Source organism: Silurus aristotelis (genome assembly GCF_946808225.1).
Source record: "Silurus aristotelis genome assembly, chromosome: 6".
NCBI classification, from domain to species: domain Eukaryota; kingdom Metazoa; phylum Chordata; class Actinopteri; order Siluriformes; family Siluridae; genus Silurus; species Silurus aristotelis.
Window position 1 is genome coordinate 27,001,228 of NC_139579.1, and position 23,359 is coordinate 27,024,586.

General features: G+C 37.7%; 1 protein-coding gene across 6 annotated transcripts in view; it reads left to right on the forward strand.

Annotated features, from left to right (window-relative positions):
* The window catches only part of LOC310727812 (CAP-Gly domain-containing linker protein 4), a 123,488-nt gene that overhangs the window by 43,431 nt on the left and 56,698 nt on the right, over positions 1–23,359 (forward strand). For 2 of the 6 annotated variants that reach the window (XM_083544643.1, XM_083544646.1), the window contains exons 1-6: positions 3,995–4,153; positions 13,311–13,462; positions 14,825–14,964; positions 15,151–15,244; positions 17,274–17,435; positions 17,525–17,643. In XM_083544643.1, coding sequence (XP_083400769.1) covers positions 13,330–13,462; positions 14,825–14,964; positions 15,151–15,244; positions 17,274–17,435; positions 17,525–17,643 — 648 coding nt within the window. In that variant the 5' untranslated portion in view covers positions 3,995–4,153; positions 13,311–13,329. Of the gene's footprint in view, positions 1–3,977; positions 4,154–12,694; positions 12,891–13,310; positions 13,463–14,824; positions 14,965–15,150; positions 15,245–17,273; positions 17,436–17,524; positions 17,644–23,359 lie in introns of those variants that run through there. The other 4 variants (XM_083544642.1, XM_083544645.1, XM_083544641.1 and 1 more) reach the window with 4 other exon arrangements.

Here is a 23,359-nt window from a genome sequence, read left to right on the forward strand (position 1 = left end):
AGCCGCATGTGACTAAAACCTCCTGGAAGCACTTGGGGAATTCTAGTAAGGCAAATAAGTATTATGTGTGGAATAAAATGCAAGTGATGCAATGATCATTTTAATACACATTTGGCATACGTTTTTAACTTTAAGTAGCACCCTTTTAATACAGTGTATTAATCTTTGCTAGCTGAGGTGCCAAGCTTTGGTAACTTTGCTTAGATCAGGAATGGTGTTGGTGCAGGTTTCCTTTCAATTGAGAACAAGCCACACCAAATTTCATGTGTTTAATGATTTAAGCTCTGTTATAATAGGCTGCAGTGTGTGGCTTGTGCTTCGTTGGAATTAAACACTAGCCCTTTACAATAGAATAAGAATGACTTTACATCACTTCACCTACCTCACATAATTTCAAAAGCAAATGAATCATATTTAATGGCAGAAACAAAAACAACAAATCAGAATTGCTAACTGCCCTCAGGCCAGCCGCATGTGACTAAAACCTCCTGGAAGCTCTTGGGGAATTCTAGTAAGGCAAATAAGTATTTTGTGTGGAGTAAAATGCAAGTAATGCAATGATAATTTTAAAAACACATTTGGCATACGTTTTTAACTTTAATTAGCACTTAACTGGATTTAAATTGTCGTCTGTCGGGTTTGAAAAATATATTTTCAAATCATGGTGTTGTATAATTTGCTTACATTCCTGCATGTTTCCTTTTAGCATGTGTTAAAACCTGGAAATGACATGATATAAAGCAACTAAGCAGCTAATTTTCTATAACGAAATCATTATCTTAACCTAAAAGTAAATAGCTAGAATACAGTTGTTTGTAACATTGCTCTTCTGTTTTTATCCTGTGCTCATGTACTGTTGTACTGTTGTGTTACCATGTGGAACTTCTGTGCATGTTCTTCCCATATCTCTGGGTTCTGTTGTTTCCTCCCACATCCTGCATCTCAAAAGTATGCTGGTACGTTAATGCATGTGTATGAACATATTGGCATCTAGGGTCTGTTCCTGCATCAACCCAGTGTTCATGGGCTGGGCTCTGGATTTACTGTGACCATGAGGTTGGAAATAAGTCATAGGATGAAATGAAAATTAGAGACAGTATAAAAAATAGAGATATGAGAAAACAGAAACAGCTGGAGAATAAGAGAAATAAACTGTATAAAGCTATACATTATATTTTACAATAGGAGGCAGGAAGCTGGACACTTTATTTAGTTTCTATATTATCCTTCCTTATCCTACACCCCACAATTATACCAGTACATAAACGAGTGAAGATAAATTGTCCCTAGCTGTAAATGTGTGTATATTTACATGGCATCTATGGATCTCAATCCATTCCACTACCATTTATTTATTATTCTTATCCATAATATACCATTTAAATGCTGTTTTTTTGCACCTCTTGACTGCTGCTACTGCTGTTTTTGCACTGCATTGTGTTTGTTTACATATACTCTTGGTTATAATCTTTATAGTCCTCTTTGTACAGTGCTGTATATACTGTAGACCAGGGGTCACCAGCCTTTTTGAAACTGAGAGCTACTTCTTGGGTACTGATTAATGTGAAGGGCTACCAGTTTGATACAGACAGTTTTCAGTTTGATCTGAAATAACAAACTTGCTCAATTTACCTTTTATTATTATGTTATTATTAATAATTATTGATATTCATCTATCTGAAGACACTGATCATGTTAATGATTTCTCATAGTAATTATCAACAATGATTGAACAAAGTAGGAAACAGCTATTTTTAGAAAAGGCTACTCATGTGGTCCTTGCTGGCACCATGTTGGTGACTCCTGCTGTAGAGTATACAGTAGCTTTACTGGTCGGCGCTATCTTGTGTTATGTGTATTGTCCCACATTGTCTTGTGTTGTCTGTCTGTCTGTACTGTTGTCTGTCTGTTTGTACTGTCTGTCTGTACTGTTTTTTGTCGGCACTGTTTGCACTAGGTTGCACTCGATGCACTTTATGTAGCTTTATGTTGTGTGTTGTAGCTCTATGTTGTTTAGTTTAGCACCAGGGTTCTGGAGGAACGTTGTCTCATTTTTACTGTGTACTGTGTGCCACTGTGTATAGTAGAAATGACATTAAAAGCCTTTTGACTTGACTTGACTAGGATGTGTTCCTGCCTCAACATGAGACATAAGTATAATGGCTGAGCTTCTAACTAGCAGTTAAATCTTGCAATGTTATTTATTCTGCCATCCTATTTGAACACAGTGTTTTAGATTTAGTCATATTTTTGTTAGATAATTGTCTTCATTCTTCTGAGAGAGCTTTTCACTAGAGTTTAGAAAATGGCTTTAGAGATTTGCCTATTCATATCATGCAAAGCATGCTATCATGAAACTTACAAAGGGGACATGTTTGAGGCTTGAGAAATGTTTGAGGAAGAACCACATATAGTTTGGCCATATCATGGATTTACACTAGCTATATCTTCATCGCTTCCCGTGGGCTCACCACCTGCACGAGGGACCGTAAGGGACGGTGCTGTGAGGATTGGGCAGCAGTCGAAGGCGGGGGCCTGCTAAGACTGCTGCCCCCGCGACCCGAATTACGGATAAGCGGGAGAAAATTAATGAATGAATGAATATCTTCATCAATGGCAAGTGTGGGAATAAAAATTCTAAAAAAAAAAAGGCTTAAAAATAAAAATAACACTGAGAAGTACAATATAAAAATGTGTAGTCTGACTTTAATAAAGAGCTTTTGCTCGAACTCAGAAGAACCATGTCGATGAGAGGATCGGGAGAAGTCATGGGCCGTTTTTTCTGAGTGGAAGCGTCCGCCATAGTCACAGCACAGAGGACGTGGTAAAGCAAAGGGGATGGGAACGTTGAAGAAACAGTAAGGGACATGAGGTGTTCCAGCAAGGCTGTCAGATCAATGGCCAGATGGGCCAGCTGATGCTGCAAATGGTGTCCTAGGTTGAAAAAGTTGGTTTAAAGATGGCCTTAGAACCTTCGGAATGATAAACATGGATATAATCTTCTTCTCCTGGACATAACCAGAAATGCACACATGCATGCAGTGATGCAGCAAGGCCTTTTCTGCTGGCCTAAACACTACCAGTATCATTTGATTGAATGATCAGAGAGCGCACTAGTCATAGTTTGCAAATCACATCTGTAGCAAATGGTACAATACAAATACACCAATTTGGATTTAATTTATGTTTTTTTTTTCCATTCCACAATGGCTGACAGAGAAGAAGATGGTCACAGATATACTTACAAGACCATTTTCAAGATGGACTTTTCAAGAAAAGCCGGACATTGCGAGGAAAGGTCGGCCACAACATTTTCAACAGTTGTTAAGCTTTTTTTTTATAAACCATTTTGTGTTTTCTTTTCTATAGAATTTACACAAAATACACCCTTTGACTTTAACTTCAAATCTGAATTTAAACTGTAATGGGCGGAAAAATTGCACAAAACTGCACAGTTATTTTATGAGGTTAATATTAATGCTTCTGCTAGAACTGATGTAGTGATGAAGTGCAGATGTGGCTTCAGTGAACAAAGACATGTTGAATTGTTTTTTACTGGGTTTCTTGCTTTAGTTAAAGTTCATGTAAAACCTTTCTGTGATGCAGCGCTCTGTTATACCAGTTTCTGTATAATACCGATGCTTTCTATAGCTGTAGCTTTATAATGATTTTTTATGAGGTGGGTTGATTCGAGCAGGACACCACTGAAGGTTTAGGTGTGACCTGCACGGCCCACCACTGATACCAACTCTTCAGAATCAGAATCATCTTTATTGACAAGTATCATGGGCTGCATGTACATTGTCATGGTGTCCTGGTGCTATGAAAAATAGTAATAAAATGATAAATAATAATAATAATAATAATAATAAAAAAACACAATGACAATAATTATGCAGTTTCTGCATAGTATGTTAAGTGAAGCACAACAAAATTGTAAATAGGAAAAAATATTATCTGGCAACCCGATAGTAGGCGCGGCTTGTCGCGTTTCGTCATCGTATGCGGAAGTGGATGTGCGCAAGCCGTCTTGGAGGAGGAGAAGAAGGAGGAGAATGAGAGGAAAGGAAAAAATGAACTCCTCATTATGATCATTAGACCGCTGGAGTCGGAGCGAGCCATAGCTGCTCGTTTCTTCCGCATAAACACGCAGGTATTTGGTGCTTTTTCTCGCCCCGTGATCGCTGTTAAGAAACGCGCAGCTCGTGAGCTAGCGTTAAAGCCGCTGCCGGTTGCCATTGGTTACAGCGCCAATCAGCGATGCTGCAGGTGCAGTGGAGTCCAACTACTGTGCTGGTTTAGAGCAGGATCTTGCGTGTCCTTGTGTGCGTGCGTGTGTGTGCATGTGTGTGCGCTCGAGTTGCAACTGATGTAGTTCCTAATGAACCTGGTTCATTTTAGGCCCTAATGAGGACACCATCATCTACTGCTTTGCTTAAGGGGAAGATCACCCTGAAACACACTATACATGTCTAGATCTGCCAAATAGATGTTGTTCGATGATGATGTATTTTAATGTCAGGTTTACATGGTCATGTGCTGCATGATGCCACAGGAGGATGTTTCAGTGATCAGTGTTCTCAAACAAAAAAAATATTTTGCACCCACAAACACAAGTATCCATCAAAAGAAATAGTGGGCACAGGATAATACAAGAATTCTTGGAGTGGTTCAGGAAAGTTCTGCGATGCCCATGGTGTCCAGCGGATATCAGTGGTTCAGTGGTTAAATCTCTGGGTTACTGATCATAAGGTCAGGGGTTTGAGCCCCAGCACTGTCAACCTGCCACCAGTGGTCCCTCGAACCTCTGTGCTCCTGGGCGCTGTATAATGGCTGCGGTCTGACCCCCAGCTTTCCTGACAATTTTGTTATGGGATATTGCACAGCTCCCGATGTACACAGGACGATTTCTTTTGGCACGCTGACTTATTAAGGTCGGTGCTCCCTGTGAATGTGCGTGCCGCCGCGTGCTGCCATCTGCTGGCGTGTTACAAAACTAGTCTCGACTCTTTTGAATACCATCTTGTACCTTGTACTAACATCGTATATAGAGCCTACAGGCATTACACAGACTATGGCATTCTCTGTAAAGCTGCTTCGAGACAATGTCCATTGTTGAACGCTCTACACAAATAAAAATGAAATGACATGAATGTTTGTTAAGAGAAACAAGTGTGAGACCCTCTTAATATTAACCAAAAACATTCCAGAATACATTACACACAAGTCGATTTAGTGATATTCAAGATGGCAGGCGTGATTGTGTAACTGGTAGTGAAGGGGTATAGTATAGTTCAGGAGGTGAGAGATGTAGGCGGGCTAAAGTACTAAAGCGCTGCTGCATCAGGCATAGAGATATTAGAGATGAAGCAAGTTCTAAAGGCTTATGTGCTCAGTTCACTCATGTTAAGCTGCAAAATACATCTTTGAGGGAAGGAAAGTTGATTCCAGCTGATATCAACAGTATGATATGAAATTCATGATCATAAATGCGGTACTTGATGTCCACATTGAAATGTTTGAGGTTTGAAGCATACTCATTTTTAAAACACATCTACAATACAATAGTATAAGCACAGTGATCAATAGTAACAGCGTATTGGAACGGAAATTCATGTCTTGATATTGCGCCTCAGATCCAGTGGCTTGTTAAATAATCCGACATCGCGCCCATTATTACTGTGAAAAAGCTCTGCTCAGGGTACGTGAGGTTGAGAGTCAGATATTTGACTGTGTTAAAGATGTAGAGTAGATGAGCTGCTTTATCTGTTCTCTGCTTTTTTTCCTCTTTCTGGAACATTCTCTCCCTCTAGGCACACGGCCAAACAAGACACCAGATGAAGTCTTTTTAGATCGATATTAAAATCTATTTATACCACAGCGGAGATTGAAATTCTCCAATCTGATCGGTCAGACTTGATTAATTTTCTATAACCAGAGCGCTGAAACTTGGGACTTGGTGGACGCTTATGCAGACTACGTCTACTGATATACAGAATTTACGTAGGTTTGCTTTTCTTAAAAGTGTCATTTCATTAAGACGTTCATTCATTTCAAGTTTCTGAGGTAAAAGTTGTGCCTTTTTTTGTTTTTTTGTCACCAAAAGAACTCCGAGAACTTTGTACTTTGTAATATTCGATACGATGTGCTTAAGAAAAGGGCGAGGCTGTTCTAACATACGATAACTACTCCTTGTTATCACTCGTTGCTCTGATGTTCCACAATGCTAAACATATGACTATAATTAGATAAGAGTATCGCATGTTCTTTCGAATATTATAAAAAAAAAAAAAGAAACGTAAGCTTTGTGGAACAGCGGTTCGGCCGTACGGCCTGAACTGTAACCGCTTCAATACATTTGCCAAAAAGTTGTTTTGAAGGTGGATTGCTTTTCAAGAACCTGTTCCCGACCTGTTCCATGCCCCTTTTGAAGTCTGACAAGGTTATCGGCCGTGCATCTTGCCCCTGTGATTCACTGCGTATGCATTGTGCTCTTAGGTGATTCTGGCAGGTGTGAAACTGGAATTGCAGCACTTTAAAAGGTGTACAACTGAGCACTAGGAACTCGTCCGATGACTCAGGACTCAGTGGTGGATTTAATGAAATCCCATGCTAAAATATTACTCTAGTAATAGTAACCATACTCATTTTACATTTCTGCTGGAGTAAAAGTCCACATTCACTCGCTTTTGGATTTGAGTATCGAAAAAGTTGCTGATCTGTAAAAGCTACACTATATGAACAAAATATTGGGACACCTGATTTTTCCAGCTATGGTACATGTGATTCTTTTCCAATCTGTTACTACCAAGTTGGAGGCACCCAATTGTATATGATGTCTTTGGATGCAGTAGCACTACATTTTCCCTTCACTTGAACTTCAAACCTGTTCCAGCATGACAATGCCCCTGTGCATAAAGCCACCTCTATAAAGATAATCTTCAGATGGATTGGAGTGGAAGATCTTGAGTGGCTTCTACAGAGCTCTGATCTCACTTATATTGAAGACCTTTGCGATGAATTTGACTGAATTTGAATGAATGCTGACTGCACCTCAGGCCTCCTGACCTCACCTACATCAGTACCTGACTGTACCAACACCCTTGGTGTTGAATAAACATAAATCTCCATAAAGCACATGCCCACATTTAGTGAACATCTTCCCAGAAGAGTTGAGGGGGTTATTATAACAGCAAATGAGGACTAAACGAGATGTTTAAAACTCTTCAATGACTATGATCAGGTGTCCGCAAACTTTTGTACATATAGAATATATTTTATTATGTAATTCAGGGTTCGATTCTCGAGAGTCTTCTACAGTTACAGTACACACGCAGTGAAAAAACGCTGACACACGGCACACGCTCGCACAGTACGTTAGGGTTGCGGTTGTTGTCTCACCACAGCTTCTCATTTAATACATTGTATTTGTCAACTTTAAAATAATGAGGAACAGCATTTTTTATTTATTTTTTTTAAGTATAGTAAACAGTGTTTGATAGCAACAGCTTTTTTTCTGGCCGAGTTACGCAATAAGTGTGACATACGCCACCAGTAAACAGAGCAACATTTCCCTGTGATCTCCCAGATGAAGTATAGTTTTAAAGTAATCGACAGTTTAATGTTGAACAGTTTGCGAATGAATCATAATTGTATCCTAATTTTGTGAATTGCCGTTTAATAACGAAGGAGTGGTTTGCATCAGCAACACTCAATGACAAACAAATCATTTAAAAGAAGACGACTGATGCACCTGTATTCATAGCAACTATATTCTAATTAATTTATCATTTGATTGTTAATCATAAATATAATGATATATTATGTATCAGGCAGTCATTCATGCAATGGGATGCAAAATCAAGATTCTACTGAACAGCTACTTCAATTAGTGTACAATATTCGCCTTTCAAATATTTACTTATCATTCATTGGACACATTTGAAAGCTGGCAGCCTGCACGTTTCTTACCTTCACCACCTTCTACAGCAGTGGTCCCAAAACTTTTTTGCGCCACGGACCGGTTCAATGTCAGACAATATTTTCACGGACCTGCCTTTAAGGTGTGGCGGATAAAAACAAACAAAAAAAAAAATTATACGACCGGCATAAAAACTGGTATTTTCTAAATATAATAATAAACGTGAATCCACTGTGTTGTTGTTTGCTCATTTTGCTTGCTTGGGGGTTTGAATTTAGCGGTAATGTATTATGTGTTAGCGGCTGGAGCAGCACCTTTAGGAAGGTAGCGGATGGAGGTAAGACATGTGACTGAGGCAAACATCTTGACATGCGTCAGGAGTGAGTCATAGACAGATGTAGCAGAGAGAATCCGGTAATTTTCCAAAATAAAACACCATTCGGAATCAAATAATAAATAAAATGGAAATAATGTAAGTTATGTATTCTTTCTGTTCGCCCCGGTAACAATTAACCCAAGGACTGGTGCCGGTCCACGGCCCAGGGGTTGGGGACCACTGTTCTACAGTATATGGATATATGATCTCAACAAGTTTTGGTGGAATACCACCAAAGTAGGCACCAACCAGAGGCCGCATTTTTATGATGTCATGTAGACTTCTTACAAAGATTTTAAACCTACAAAAATATAAAACATTTTTTTATACAAAATATAAAGCTATTTAATATTTGAAATGTATATTTGAAATACAGTACATGTATTATAAATACTGCCGTCTCTGAGTACTGATACTTAAAAATTTACTTGTGTACTCGAGTACTTTATTATTGTCCACCACAAATTTTTTTTCTCCTCAGTGTTCTTTAGGAGAACAAGTCTTTTGGTTTATCAAGTCACATGGGTTCTCCAGGTTCTCATATACAGTGGTGTGAAAAAGTGTTTCCTGATTTATTTATTTTTTTTCATGTTTGTCACACTTTAATGTTTCAGATCATCAAACTAATTTAAATACTAGTAAAAGATAACACAAGTGAACACAACATGCAGTTTTTAAATAAAGGTTTGTATTATTAAGGGAAAACAAAATCCAAAACTACTTGGCCCAGTGTGAAAAAGGGTTTGCCCCTAAACCTAATAACTGATTGGACCACCCTTAGCAGCAACAACTGCAATCAAGCGTTTGCGATAACTTGCTATGAGTCTTTTACAGCGCTTTTTGGGAGCATGAACCGCCTTTTTAAAGTCATGCCACAGCATCTCAATAGGATTCAGGTCAGGACTCCACTCCAAAGTCTTCATTTTGTTTTTCTTCAGCCATTCAGAGGTGGACTTGCTGGTGTGTTTTGGATCATTGTCCTGCTGCAGAACCCAAGTTCGCTTCAGCTTGAGGTCACGAACAGGTGGCCGGACATTCTCCTTCAGGATTTTTTGCTAAACAGCAGAATTTATGGTTTCATTTATCACAGCAAGTCTTCCAGGACCTGAAGCAGCAAAACAGCCCCAGACCATCACACTACCACCACCATATTTTACTGTTGGTATGAGGTTCTTTTTCTGAAATGCGGTTACTTTTATGCTAGACGTAATGGGACACACACCTTCCAAAAAGTTCAACTTTTGACTTGTCAGCCCACAGAGTATTTTCCCAAAAGTCTTGGGGATCATCAAGATGTTTTCTGGCAAAACTGAGACGAGTCTTTATGTTTTTTTTGCTCAGCAGCGTTTTTCGTCTTGGAACTCTGCCATGTAGACCATTTTTGCCCAGTCTCTTTCTTATGGTGGAGTCATGAACACTGACCTTAAGTGAGGCAAGTGAGGCCTGCAGTTCTTTGGATGTTGTTGTCCTTTCTTTTGTGACCTCTTGGATGAGTCGTCACTCTGCTCTTGGGGTAATTTTGGTCGGCCGGCTGTTCTATGTTTTTGCCATTTGTGAATAATGGCTCTCACAGCGGTTCGCTAAGAGCAAAGCTTTAGAAATGGCATTATAACCTTTACAGACTGATAGATCTCAATTACTTTCTCTCTTCTTTGTTTCAGAATTTCTTTGCATCTCAGCATGCTGTCTTGAGGATCTTTTGGTCTACTTCACTTTGTCAGGCAGGTCCTATTTAAGAGATTTCTTGATTGTGAACAGGTGTGGTAGTAATCAGGCCTCTGTGTGGTTAGAGAAATTCAACTCAGGTGTGATAAACTACAGTTGTAACAAACACTTTTTCACACAGGGCCATGTAGTTTTGAATTTTTGTTTTCCCTCAATAATAAAAACCTTCATTTAAAAACTGCATGTTGTGTTCACTTGTGTTATCTTTTACTAATATTTGAATTAGTTCGATGATCTGAAACATGAAAGTGTGACAACCATTCAAAAAAACAAGAAATCAGGACACAAATCCTCAATCTAGAAAGCTCATTTTTTGACAAAAGACACTGTAAGGTGATGAATGTACAGTATTAGGATATATTTTCTCCTTTATTGGATTTGATATTATTTGATGCGCTCTGTTGCTTTTGGCTGACAGCTTTTTGTTCATTAGTTTGTCTTTTTTTGTGCAACTGCTGAACTTTCATGTGAAACTGTCACACCACTTGGGATTTTTGAACCACTCGTCTGACTGCTTGTTTTGGGTTTTAGTATTTTTGATAGATTTTTATTTTTTGGTGTTTTTACCTGCTGTTCACTCATATTTAGGAGTTTTTCTGACATAGCCTGACTGAACTTGCAAACATTTATACCGTATATTTAATGTAGTTATTAAAAAAAGAGATCGGTTTTGAACATTTACGTCATACTGCATCCAAGTTTTATCGCATAAAAAGGTCATGTAAGGGGATTCTTGCCTTTTTTCCCCCTCTTTCCTCCCCTGCATTTCTTGGTAACAAGACTGCCTGCATTTTTGTATTATTAACTTCATTATAGAAAGATATGTTGGTGACAGAATGAGTTATTGCTGTTATCTAAAACAATTTCTCCTCAGGGTGATAATAGTAATTCCACCTTGTATCAGGCTACATCACACAATTATTTTCACTCTTTTTCTATTCAATCGTCTGATTCTCTCTTGCTCTGTGTACGAAGAGCCTTTTTTTTTGTACAAAAGAAGGAAAACGGAAATTTAGCAAGACAGCCCTAATTTGGAGCTAACATTTTCATATATTTTTTTTCCTCTTAACTACAGCGAGATGTGTGGAGATCTTTTTCATGATTAAATAGTTGCTAAGCCAGTTTCAAGTACAGCACAAGGTTCAGCTTGATAAACTGCAATAATTAGAGTAGTTCTGCATCTGTTCTAATTTGCCTATTCAGACCAGTATTGGAACTAAAACTAAGTTTGTGAGATTTAGATATTTTTTTTCCCCCAGATCGAAATTTTCTTATAAAATATTGCGATTATAAACCTCTAAATTCCATTTGAAATAAGAATCAAATACATTGAGGTATATATTGATTTCAGTGCCATTGATATATATATACACACGCTTCCCACTTTCCGAACATTCACTTTACAAACTTTCGCGGGAAACCTGTCCTCAAAGTGAAATTTCTAAACGTAGGAGATTTTAATCTTTTTTTAAAAATTTTAATTAATACAAAATATTGTATACAATATTTTATTTATTTCTATTTGTTTTAGTATATTTTATTGTTTATATACACACAGAATATATGCATGTTAACCTCTAACATTAGGTGCACCACCACTACTACTATCACTATTACGATCACCAGCACTACTACCACTGCTGAAACTAATACCACCACCACCACCACCATTACTAGCACCAATACCCCAATACTACTACTACTACCACCATCTTAATGCAAGATGTGTGTGAGCTTTTTTCTCCTTTTACAGTATACGCATGTTAAACTCTAACATTTGTAGCACTACCACTACTGCTAACACTATTACCATCACCCCCTTCGCTACTAACACCACTACTTCGCTACTACCACCACCACAACTACAACTGCTACAAAAATACCACCATTATTTCTTCCATAACCATCATGTCAGATGTGTGTGTGTGTGTGTGTGTGTGTGTAAGTTTTTTTTCTCTTTTAGCAAAACAAAAGCTGATTTAATGACTATCCCAATGATAATGTTATACTGTTAGCTAGGATTCTAGCATTGATATACTTTTACCTTTATGCTAATGAGCCCAACATGAAACCTATATAAATGTCAATATAAATGTGACTGTGATTCCTGATGAACCTGCTGACAGGCCTACATCTTGAAATATTTTTACAAAAGCTCTCGTGAAGTGCAGTGTGTAATGTTTAGCAGGTCTGGTGAGGTGCTAGTAAATATCTGTACTCACTATCATTAGATATCCTGATAACGAATGATTGTGTGAAGACAATAATGTTGTTATGCAGTATTTACCTGTTAAGGTAGAGATTATTACATAACTTATGGCTGAAAAAAAGGAGGCGAGATACAGTAAGTTTATGTGATTGTGTTTCCCTTCATAAATTCTTGGCCTCTGTACAGTTCCTCAAACTTGCCCAAACCTGGCTAAACGGGATATTGTGTGATAGCTTGCACAAAACACAACCCGAGAGCTGATTTAGAAGGAAATCCAGGGCTTTCAGTAAGCTGAAAAAAATTCTTGTTCTTTCGGCTTCTCGCATTAGGGTTCACCACAGCTGATCATGAAGAAATCTGTATGAATGTGTAATTTCCTTGAATGCATGTTATTTCTATTTATTTTATGTTTTTTGTTTTGCTTGCACATATGTTTCTTATAGTTTGCAGGGGTAAGTCAGAGGGAAATAATGCAGCAGTAAGCCATAAATAGCTTAGGGGTCGTGACTGATCACAGAGTGTTAATGGAAGACGCAAGGGAGATCAGACAGGTCAGCTTATTCACTCGGACGCTTTTTCCACTTCGGCAAACTCTCCAGTGCCGTTTACTTATATTTCCATGGAGGAAGCTGAAAACAGCAAGTTTAAGTATGGAATCGGTGAGTCACGGAAGTGTTTCAGGCTAGTGGGATTGATTTTGTCAGAGTGGCTAGTCAGGAGTTTTTAAGAGGGAATTAATGTGGAGTCGTGCACTCAGGGTTTCATGCCTCTCCAGAGTTAGGTGTGCAAAGAAGGAAGAAAAAAAAAAAGAAAAGTGTGATGGTTGAAATTACAGGTCTGCATTGAGAAATATGGTATTTTTTTATTGAGTTCTTTTCTATATTAGCCTTTTGTCTGGCCACTTGGATTTAATGGTTTTAAGCCACGTACGAACTAAGAAATTGCATTTTATACATTTTGTACATTAATATTGTGAAAATGAAGTAAATGAAATGTGGACATTAAATAATAAGCATAATATTTGAATAGTTCATAAAAGTGCAAAAAAATAGACTTTGACTTTGAATGTTTGCTTTGAGTTCAGACCTGAAGAAGGAGATGACTAAAGAGGAAGTGCTGAAGGAGTCCTCAGGAGAAGACGCAGTCCTGGACCGGCCCGGTGTTCTTTACCACGCTCCTTCTTGCCCCGTTATTCACCCAGTGTCATCCGCACCCATGCTCTCTGACTCTGGTAAGATTTGTATACTGTATATTGTATAGTCAAGTCAAGTTTATTTCTATAGCGCATTTTACAACAGACATTGTCCCAAAGCAGCTTTACAGAATTTTAACAGTTAAGGTGAACGGTGTGTATTAATCCCTAATGAGCAGCCATGGCGACTGTGGCAAGGAAAAACTCTATTAGATGTTACGAGGAAGAAACCTTAAAAAGGAACCAGACTCAAAAGGGGAACCCATCCTCATCTGGATGACATCAAGAGTGATTATAATCTTTTAGCAATACAGAACACTGGAGAGTGAAAACTAACATGAGCAGTGGAATGTAAGATTATGAGTAATGTTCTTTCTACAGTCTTTTATATATACTTTGTATGAACTAGACAGAAGACACAATAGAAAGGTATTCATGTATGCATGCTAACCTGTGGCACTGCCACTACTACAACTAACACTACTACTAACACTGTTACCACCACCATCACTACTACTAGTAATACTACCAATAGTGGTAATAATGTTAGTAGTAGTAGGACTATCACCATTACAGCTCCTACTACCAGAATGAAGACCACAACAGCTAATACTATTACCACCACCACCACGTTACTACTAGTAATATTACTAATACTCTTACTACATTTACATTTTAGCATTTTGTCAGACACTCTGAGCAGTTTAGGTTAAAGGGCTTCGCTTAAGGACGCAGCAGTGGTAGCTGGGATTTGACCCAGCAGCTGGGATTTGAACTCATGTGGGTTCACAGTGGTTCATTTGGACCCTCTGTGGGACGAACCAAGGTATATCTTGTCATCTTCATCTTATCATGTCAAATGCAGCACATAATCCATATCCTTATAACAAACAATATGCCATCTTTGATATCGTTAACTTTTCTTGAGGAGGCATTTTATATAACACTGATGGAAGGATTTTTCAGTATTAGCACTTTGTAGAACTAACTTTTCCACCATGGGATCGTTTTTTCAGGCAGAGGACATCCAAAGAGTATTTTCTCATATGAGACAGAACCAGTCATGTGGAAATATTGTGTTTCTTTTACTCTAAACGCTGTGTTTACTTAAAGAATTCTTGAAGCTTATCTCTAATTACCTGCCTGTCAATAGCAATTTGAAAGTTCCCCTGTTAAAAAAAAACAACACACATATTTAATCCTAGACCTCGATTAAATCTGATCCGAATGATTTGTCTCACTGATTATGGTTTACCAAGCTTTTCTGCAGTCTCCGCAATCGATTATGATTTGATATGAACTGTGCCTATTATTATTTTTTTCTTTTTCTTCTTCTTTTTCTTCAGGCTTGCCAGTTTAAGAGATGCCATCGCACTAATCCGGTTGTTTTTGTTTGTGCAGACTTCTCTTTCTTCGACCCCAGTGATCCTCAGTGCAGGGTGGTGCTTTTGGATCCCTGTACCACAGTGCCTGAGCTGTTTGCGGTGCTCAGACAGTGGGTCCCTCAAGTGCAGAAGAACATTGCGCTCATCGGTAACGAGGTCAGTGCTTTGCTTTCGCAGCTGTCGAGAAAAACACGTGCGCGGCACGTACGCTACGTATGCCAAGATCGCGTTGAAAGCTGATCCTTTGCGCCGTGTGTATGAGCGTGTGGGGGTAGTTGATCATATCTTTCTGGTTGGGACTGGCTTGTAACATTAGATGCGTGTTTGTGCTTCATGTTTTAGATTCTGAAGCGAGGCTGTGGTGTTAATGACAGAGATGGTCTGACCGACATGAGCCTGCTGCATTACTGCTGCAAAGCTGGTGCACCAGGCATAGGTAAGATGTCCAGCTGTTGGCCCAAAAAATGCTTTTGTTCAGTCAACTTGAGGGTCTGTCACTGGAAATGTGACTTGGTAGGAAATACCGAACTATTAAATAGTGTGTAGAATATCTGTAAGTCACTTTAAAGTCAGTTTAACTTTAAAAATTTACTGCCTTTTTGGTTTACACTTTTACTCCCTAGAGCTGCAATCAGGTCTCTTTGCCATTCTATCATTACTAAAACTAAGATGTTAGTTGAAGGTCAGCTGTCATGTTATAAAGGATGGATGGAAGCAAGTGCAGATAAACAGTATTTTACTGTACATCCATAGCAGGCAAACTCAATACGTAAATTGTGGTCAAAAACAGAATAAAGGCCTTGCACAAACAGGATGAACTTTGTTAGACTTGAATCAGTACAGTAGAAACAACACCCCCCCCACCCCCCCAACACACACACACACACACACACACACACACACACACACACACACACACACACACACACACACACACACACAAATGCCACTGCTTGTTTTAAAAAGTCTAAAACAAGTCAAACATTTTCAAATCAAATTTTTACGCCTTAAAAAGTCTTAAATTTAAAAAAATTATAATCATATTAACCTCTTAATTTTCCAATGTCTATGTACCACTTCTTCTAATGCTTACTAAAATTGCAGCGCTTTAGAATGTTTTTGTTTGTTCGTTTCCATGATGTTGATGAAGTTTTTTTTTTTTTTTTTTTCGCTAGTCCAAATAGAATATGCTGTATTATGACTACAAATAAAACCAACATGCAACAGACAATCAGGTTTCTGTTATTGGCACGAATATTTTTTTTATTTAATTGAACCACATATTTTTGATATGTGATGGGTACAGTAAGTGCAAGTATAGTGATACTTGACTTGGGGGGAAAAAAAGATTTGGCTAGTTGCCTTAACAACGTATTTTTGTGTGTGTGTGTGTGTGTGTGTGTGTGTGTGTGTGTGTGTGTGTGTGTGTGTGTGTTTTTTTATAGATGTTGTGATATACTGTAGGTCTTAAATTTCCTTCTTAATGGTCGTAAAAAAGGTCTTAAAAAGTCTTAAATTTGACTTTGTGAAAAACCCTGAACTAGCATTAAGTCAAACGAGCTTTCGATATCGGAGTCTTCATTGAAATCGCTGTATATTCTCTGATATATTGATATATATTTTTTCAACAGATCTAAAAACTCAATTGTGATTTTTGAAAACGTTTAATCTTTTCAATCCTAATATGTCCAAAAGTTATGTTTATTTTTGTTACTGTTTAGCTACAGTTTTCATTTGCCATATACATTTACACGTGTTTTGTTTGTGCTGTTTGTTCACAACTCGATACATTCAATACAGATCTCGAAGGAGTAGTTCTAGAGTTTTAAACAGTCATAGTCAATAATGCTGGAAATTGACCCGTGAAGTGAAGCAGAACGCTGAATGAACACCGGAAAACGGCGCCACATTACCAGCGAGTTAATGAACTCATCCAAATGTGGGAATTGAAGATTCTCAATCAATTGATGATGATTAAAAAAAAAACCCTTTGTATTCATTGTTTTGGGTTTATTTTATTTACATTTTATTAACCAAGGATTTATTTTAACATTCCAGTGTCTTCACATCCTTAAGATTGAAAAGTTATTTGCTTTTTTTTAATAAATGAATTTGCATATTATGTTCAAATGACTAATATTGTTGATCACGATTTAATTATTTCTTGGACAATATATCATTTAACCAATGAGCATAATTTTCATTAACGATCATGGACTAAGAGAATATCCAAGTACAGGAAGGAGGTTTGTGGGTTTATTACTTGTAATGTAGACAATATTATTGGCAGTTGAACCAAAAATCCAAACTTATAATTTATCATTTATAAAAAATGCTATTTTGAGGCTTTATTGACTGTTATGTCTAATATAAGGTGACTATTATGACTTTTACGACATGAACATTATTGTTGACAAAACCTAATGTTTAAGGCCTTTTTGCCTGTTGTGTTTTGTGTCATTCAGGCGATGCAGAGAGTGCAGCGAGTTTTGCCCGCAAGCTCTTATCTCTAGGAGCGGACTCGTCTCTGCGCAGCCGCTGGACCAACATGAGCGCCCTGCATTACGCCGCCTACTTCGACGTTCCTCACCTCATCCGTGTGGTGCTGCAGGCGTCGCAGCCGGGAGGTGAGCCACCATGACAGAGCGACTCAGTCCAATCCCACATTTACAAAGCTGCTGATTGACAGTAAAACGACATTTCCGTGTTGTTTCAGAAGTGGACGCCACCTGCAGTGATTTTGACTTCGGCACGGCCCTGCACATCGCCGCTGCCAACCTCTGCACCGCTGCAGTCCGCTGCCTGCTGGAGCTCGGAGCTAATCCGGCATTCAGGGTACGCGCACGCCACTTCAAAACCTCTCAACGAAGCTGTAAATACATTCATTATTCATGTTCGTATTATTCATATTTAAAGAATTCATACCTGAGGGTTTTTTTGTCCATGCGATTGAAAAGGCGTGAGGAATCATCACGACAGCAATCATGATGCATATTGATAGTGAACATATTTGTATATAGATATTCATCAAATAATGGAAGATTATGTCCAAAATACTACCATTGTAGGTTGTACATCACTTTGTTATATCTATCATTTTTATCATTTCCAGCCATCAATATTGCATTCTTGGATTTGATTAGTCAAAAGGCCAACCTTCACACATGTCCTATACAAACACGACGTGTGTGTAGGTGTTTCCCTTTCTTCAATATTAACTGATTGCTCCTGAAAGCCTGGTCATTTTCCTGATACTCCTATTAGTATTCTTTTGAAAGCAGATGCGAATGCAGATAATATTTAGCCAAGTGCAAAGTACAAAAATAATCTCAATGAAAACGAAAAGGAAAAAAAGCGAAAAACGTAACCGAACCATGGAACAAGCATTTATTATGGACAAACAGAATATGCTGTGAAAGCTGAGGTTATATACGTGTGCTGATCAGCATACCATAATCCTGACAGGCTTAATGTTCTGAAGGGGTTAACTGTTAAATATTCCGAGGTCATTAATGGTCAATAATAGGGATTTTTTTCTCCTGTTAATGGCCATATATCATAAGCTGAAATGTGCATATTTTTAATTAGGCTTATCAGCAGTGGAATTAAATGTTTTGGAATTAAATCACCATCGCACCGGATCTATGCAATTGTGTCAAAACGGCGACATTTAAGCATCTTCAGGAAGATGGCGAAGCGCGCAGGAGCCAAATCTGGCGAGGAGGGTGGGTGCGGAAGTAAGGTCATGTGGATTGTTCTCTGACAATCATCGTGCACAAGTTGCCGATGGTTTCGACATTTCTGCGGGGGGAGCTCGTTGAAGGTCTTCCTGATCTCTCGTCAGTTGAATGTTGAACGCATGTCATGTAAGAGGTCTCTGTGGCAGATTTGTCCAGAGACCTTTTTACATGACATGCGTTCAACATGCGGCAATGAGTTTTGAGAGGCACGGAAAAGCAGAAAAACTTCCCTGGAAGACGACTGGAATTAGATATGGGGTGGAGCTTTTTGCACACAGGTGTGAATGTAATCAGTGATCAGAAGGTCAGTGGTTCAAGCCCTGGTATTGCAAAGCTGCCTCTCTTAGGGCCCTTAAGCTAGGCCCTTAACCCTTAATGCTCCTGGGTATAATGGCTGACCCTGCATTCTGACCGTAGCTTTTTAAAATCACTAGGATATGTGAGGCAAGAATTTCACCATGCTGGAATGCACATGTGACCAGTATAAAGAACCTTAGCCCACTTTGTTAATGAGATTCGGATTTTGCATTCGAGTGAATCCTGCTTCATGGCCCTTCTATTAATGTTTGCAGCTGAAAAGATAGAAGTGAATATTGCAGTTTTCTGCAGTATTTCCTGCACATAATCTAAAGACTAAATGTATATAATGTGCTACGTCTTCAACAGCCTGGACAGGATGCTGTGAACTTAAGCATATTAAACGTCTAAAAGTAATTGCGCTTAAATAATGAGCCTGTCCCTTTCGCAGCAGACTTTACGCTCAAAGCACAAAATGACATATGAACTCAACTCACTATTTCTACTCAAGGCCTACTAGATTTATCTACCTACAAATATATTTTTAAATATTCAGGTCTCTGTTTTTACTTGTATATTTATTTATTTTAGAACGGATGGCATGAAAGTGCCTTACAGGAAGCATCTTTAAAAAAATAATAAATTACATGCGCACACACACATACTGTAGATGCGTGACTTTTATTTCTCTCTTTCAGCCGGCTCCCAGGGGCATGAAGTTAAATTAGGCATGCTCATTTCTTTTCCGAGACTCATTTTACACTCACAAGGCATTATAGCCAGAAGTCCTGAACCGCTCAAACAGCAGCTTCCACACTTTCCAAATGGTAATTATTGATATTGTTTACCCTTATGAAAAATGCAGACTTTTCGATGGACTGGCTGGTGCGTTTGGGAGCACACGCAAACACACACACACACACACACACACACACACACACACACACACACACACACACACACACACACAACAACTTCATATGGTTGAAGGCCTGAGGCTTCTGACCTTCTTTGTGATTGACCATCATGATCAGTCAGCTTGTAAAATTGATATTCGTAATTTGACATCATTTTCACTGAAAAAGGAATTGAGAACAGGGCGATATAAGAAACTTTTGCCTTTTTTAAAATCTGGCCTAAGCCATGCTCAAGTACAGTATCACAAGTATTGGGGTTGGAACACTGCCGATTCTGAAGTGCACTATGATGTCATCAGAAGCATTTGGGTTTAGAAAGAGACAAGCGATATAATTTTTTTATTGCATTTATCATCTAAATGTGAATTTTGTCTTTGAAGTTTCAAAGCTTATAGATAATCATAGTGATGGAATATTTATAGTAAATGCATCAAAAATACAACTTTTCTTGGGGACATGAAGCTCTGTTATGTTACAATTCATATTAGAAGTTGTTGCATTATTGTGTAATAATGTATACAACTCATATTACAACAACTCTGATTGGTCGGAGTGTGTGGATTAATTGTAGTCATTCTGTCTGACAGGCAAATTATAGGTTTATTGTTTCCATTAACAACTTGCACATAGACTTGAACGGCAAAAGTTACACATTAGCAGATTAAAACGTTTTCTGTTTATTTTTGCATTTATGAAAAAGCGTCCCGTGTCAACAGTTTAAAATGTTTTGAGAAAAGTCTTAATTTTTTGAAAGAAATCAGAGCAGAACAGACCTTTACAGGTTCTTGGTAAGAGAGAGCGAGAGGCGGGTTGAAGACCCTTTCACGTTATACCTGCTATAATGATAACAAGTGGAAATATGTTGTTTTGTGGATATTGTTCAATAACTTTTAACTTATTCGTTCAGTGTCAGTTAAATGATGCATAAGGGGAATTATACACTTTAAAACACTTTACCAGTTCACTAATTACATCAAATGTTGTATAAACGCATCGAATATCACCAAGCAAAGTGCTTCTGAAGCTGTATGAGGTGAAAACAGTTAATTTATCAAAAAGTTGATGTATTATTGGTTGTCACAACAGGACATTCATTCCAGCCTATGATTTTTCTCACTTCATTGCTTTCATGACAACCACTAGCTATGCAATTAATTCTGTGCCACTGGAAAAGGAGCAAATCCTTCATTCTGTAATTCTGAAAAATCCACCAAGCAACTGATGTGAACTACAATAATAATTGTAGATTTGTGTGTATTTGGTATCACTTAAATAGAAACTAGACACTAGTATCTGGTCTATAAATGGTTATCGTTTTATTATTGTTTTAGATTGATTTATTTATGAATTTAAAAAGTTAGGACTAGGACTAAATAAATGATTAGTCAGCTTATCAAACACTGAAAACAAACTCATTCTGTTTCTTCTAACAGCATGTTACACTGGAAGTGCAGTAACAGAAAGTGTGTTTAAATGTGTGTAAATGATCTATTATGATATATAAGTAAACAATTTTATACAATATTTCATTCTTATTTTTCTACTTCTTCTTCTTCTTATTTTAATTGTAATTAATTTAGAGGTTTGATAAATCTATAAAATATATGAATGATTTTTGATGGTGTTTGAATGATATACAGTGGAACCGCTCGCGACCTCGATAGTTCAAAAGTTGGGAGTAACGGTTCAAATCAGAGTTTGTACTAATAAATGACATAAAACTGTTTGGAAAAACTAATTTAATAATTGTATTATTCATTTAAAGTAGTAAACTAAACATTTATGTCAAGCAATTTACAAATTTTGTTGAGTTGACAGTACATTATATTTACAATTCCCCTTAAAACCTCGAATTTTTTGTTACTCAAAAAATAGAACGTAACCCCCGCGAGTATCGAGGTTGCACTGCACATATGCGTGTGTATATTAGTGGCGGGCCGTGCATTTGGTACCTGGGCCTTCAGTGAAGACTTACCCGACCTAATCCACCTCTTAATACCACCACTATCACATCGCAATCATAGAAACCATCAATACTATACAAACACTTAATATAACGACACGTGGCATTACAGAGAGAGAGGCATTTCACATATGGAGGGTGAATACCATTTTACTAAAGTAAGAAAACCAGTTAAGACTCCAAACCTCTACACTACAATCACAACTGTGCCACCTACATCATCTGGAGCAGTTCAGAATCAATATTTGTCTAATAACATGACAAAAACATTAGAGATTTAAATAAAATACAACTTACTCACCAGAGATGCAGACTCGTAATTTGCACTGCTCCTCAGAGGCTGTAATCCAGTGGTACCGCTCGTATTCACTGGTCTGGAAGTGGAGAACAAACCCTTTCCCAGGCTGAGACAAGCTAGCTATTTTTAAGTATGTCCGAGACCAAATCAATTTCTCTTCATCCATAGGTGTGAAAAAATCTCCGATGTTTTTATGTGTGCAGAGCTACACACATGTTTTGCCAGTCGAACTTGGCTGTAACAGTTTCACTCTGACCAACCAATCAGAGGACGGAAAAATGCTGACGTTATTCTAGGCCAGCTAGCTGCACTGTGAGGCGAATATAAAATCTGATTGGTTAAAGAAACTGATTTATTTATTATAGAGACTAAGGTAAAAGAGCCAGCAGTACTGACTTTGAAGGCCCTGGGCAGATTAGATTGACATGGCAGCACATAGAGGCTAAAATCTGATTGGACAAACAATCTAACATCCACATACATGTACTGGAAGCAGTGCAGCCAAGAGAAACACTACGAAATAAAGAAATTCAACTGTTGAGAATAAAGTAATACAATTTTATGGAACAAATATTAGAATTTAGGTTGTAAATGTAGGTCAGTGCTTCTGATAGTGTTTAGGCCAGCAGAGAAGACTTTCCTGGCCCTGACTGCACGCCACTGGTATATACAGTATATACAGGTTTGCAAAAAACTTCCAAGGAATGCATTAGTATGTTCTTTCAAAGTCTGCATAAATATAATTTTATAAAATATTAATTTATATTTCTCAATGTTTGGCTTTTAAAATTCTAAAATACAATTAAAAAATATATAATAATAATAATAATAATAATAATAATAATAATAATAATAATAATAATAATAATAATAATAAAACCTTATGCATTTAAATTTTTTATGCTTGTATTTATCTGCACTTTTCAATCAGAGAAATATAATTACATTTGATATACATACTATACACAATATCACGACATCTATAATATTCTTAAAGTGTTCTATGACCTAATTTATCATGATAAACATTATATTGTATAATCATATCAACCAAATCCTGAGATCAGCATAATGCCATAGTTTGTGCTAATTATCTATTGAATCTATTTAAAGTTAAGAATTAAAGTCTTTCCGTCATTGATTTTGCTACTTGAAATGGGGATGATTAAAAGCTTTATTTGGTTTATAATACGGAGCTGATGGAACAGCCTTTCAGTCAGACAATTTTTTTTTTTTTCTTCCTGCTGTATAATGCATTATTCATGAAATCATTCTTGTAGCGCTCTGATATGATCCAGCGTACGTGTTTCCATGCCTGTTGCACAGCACAGACTGA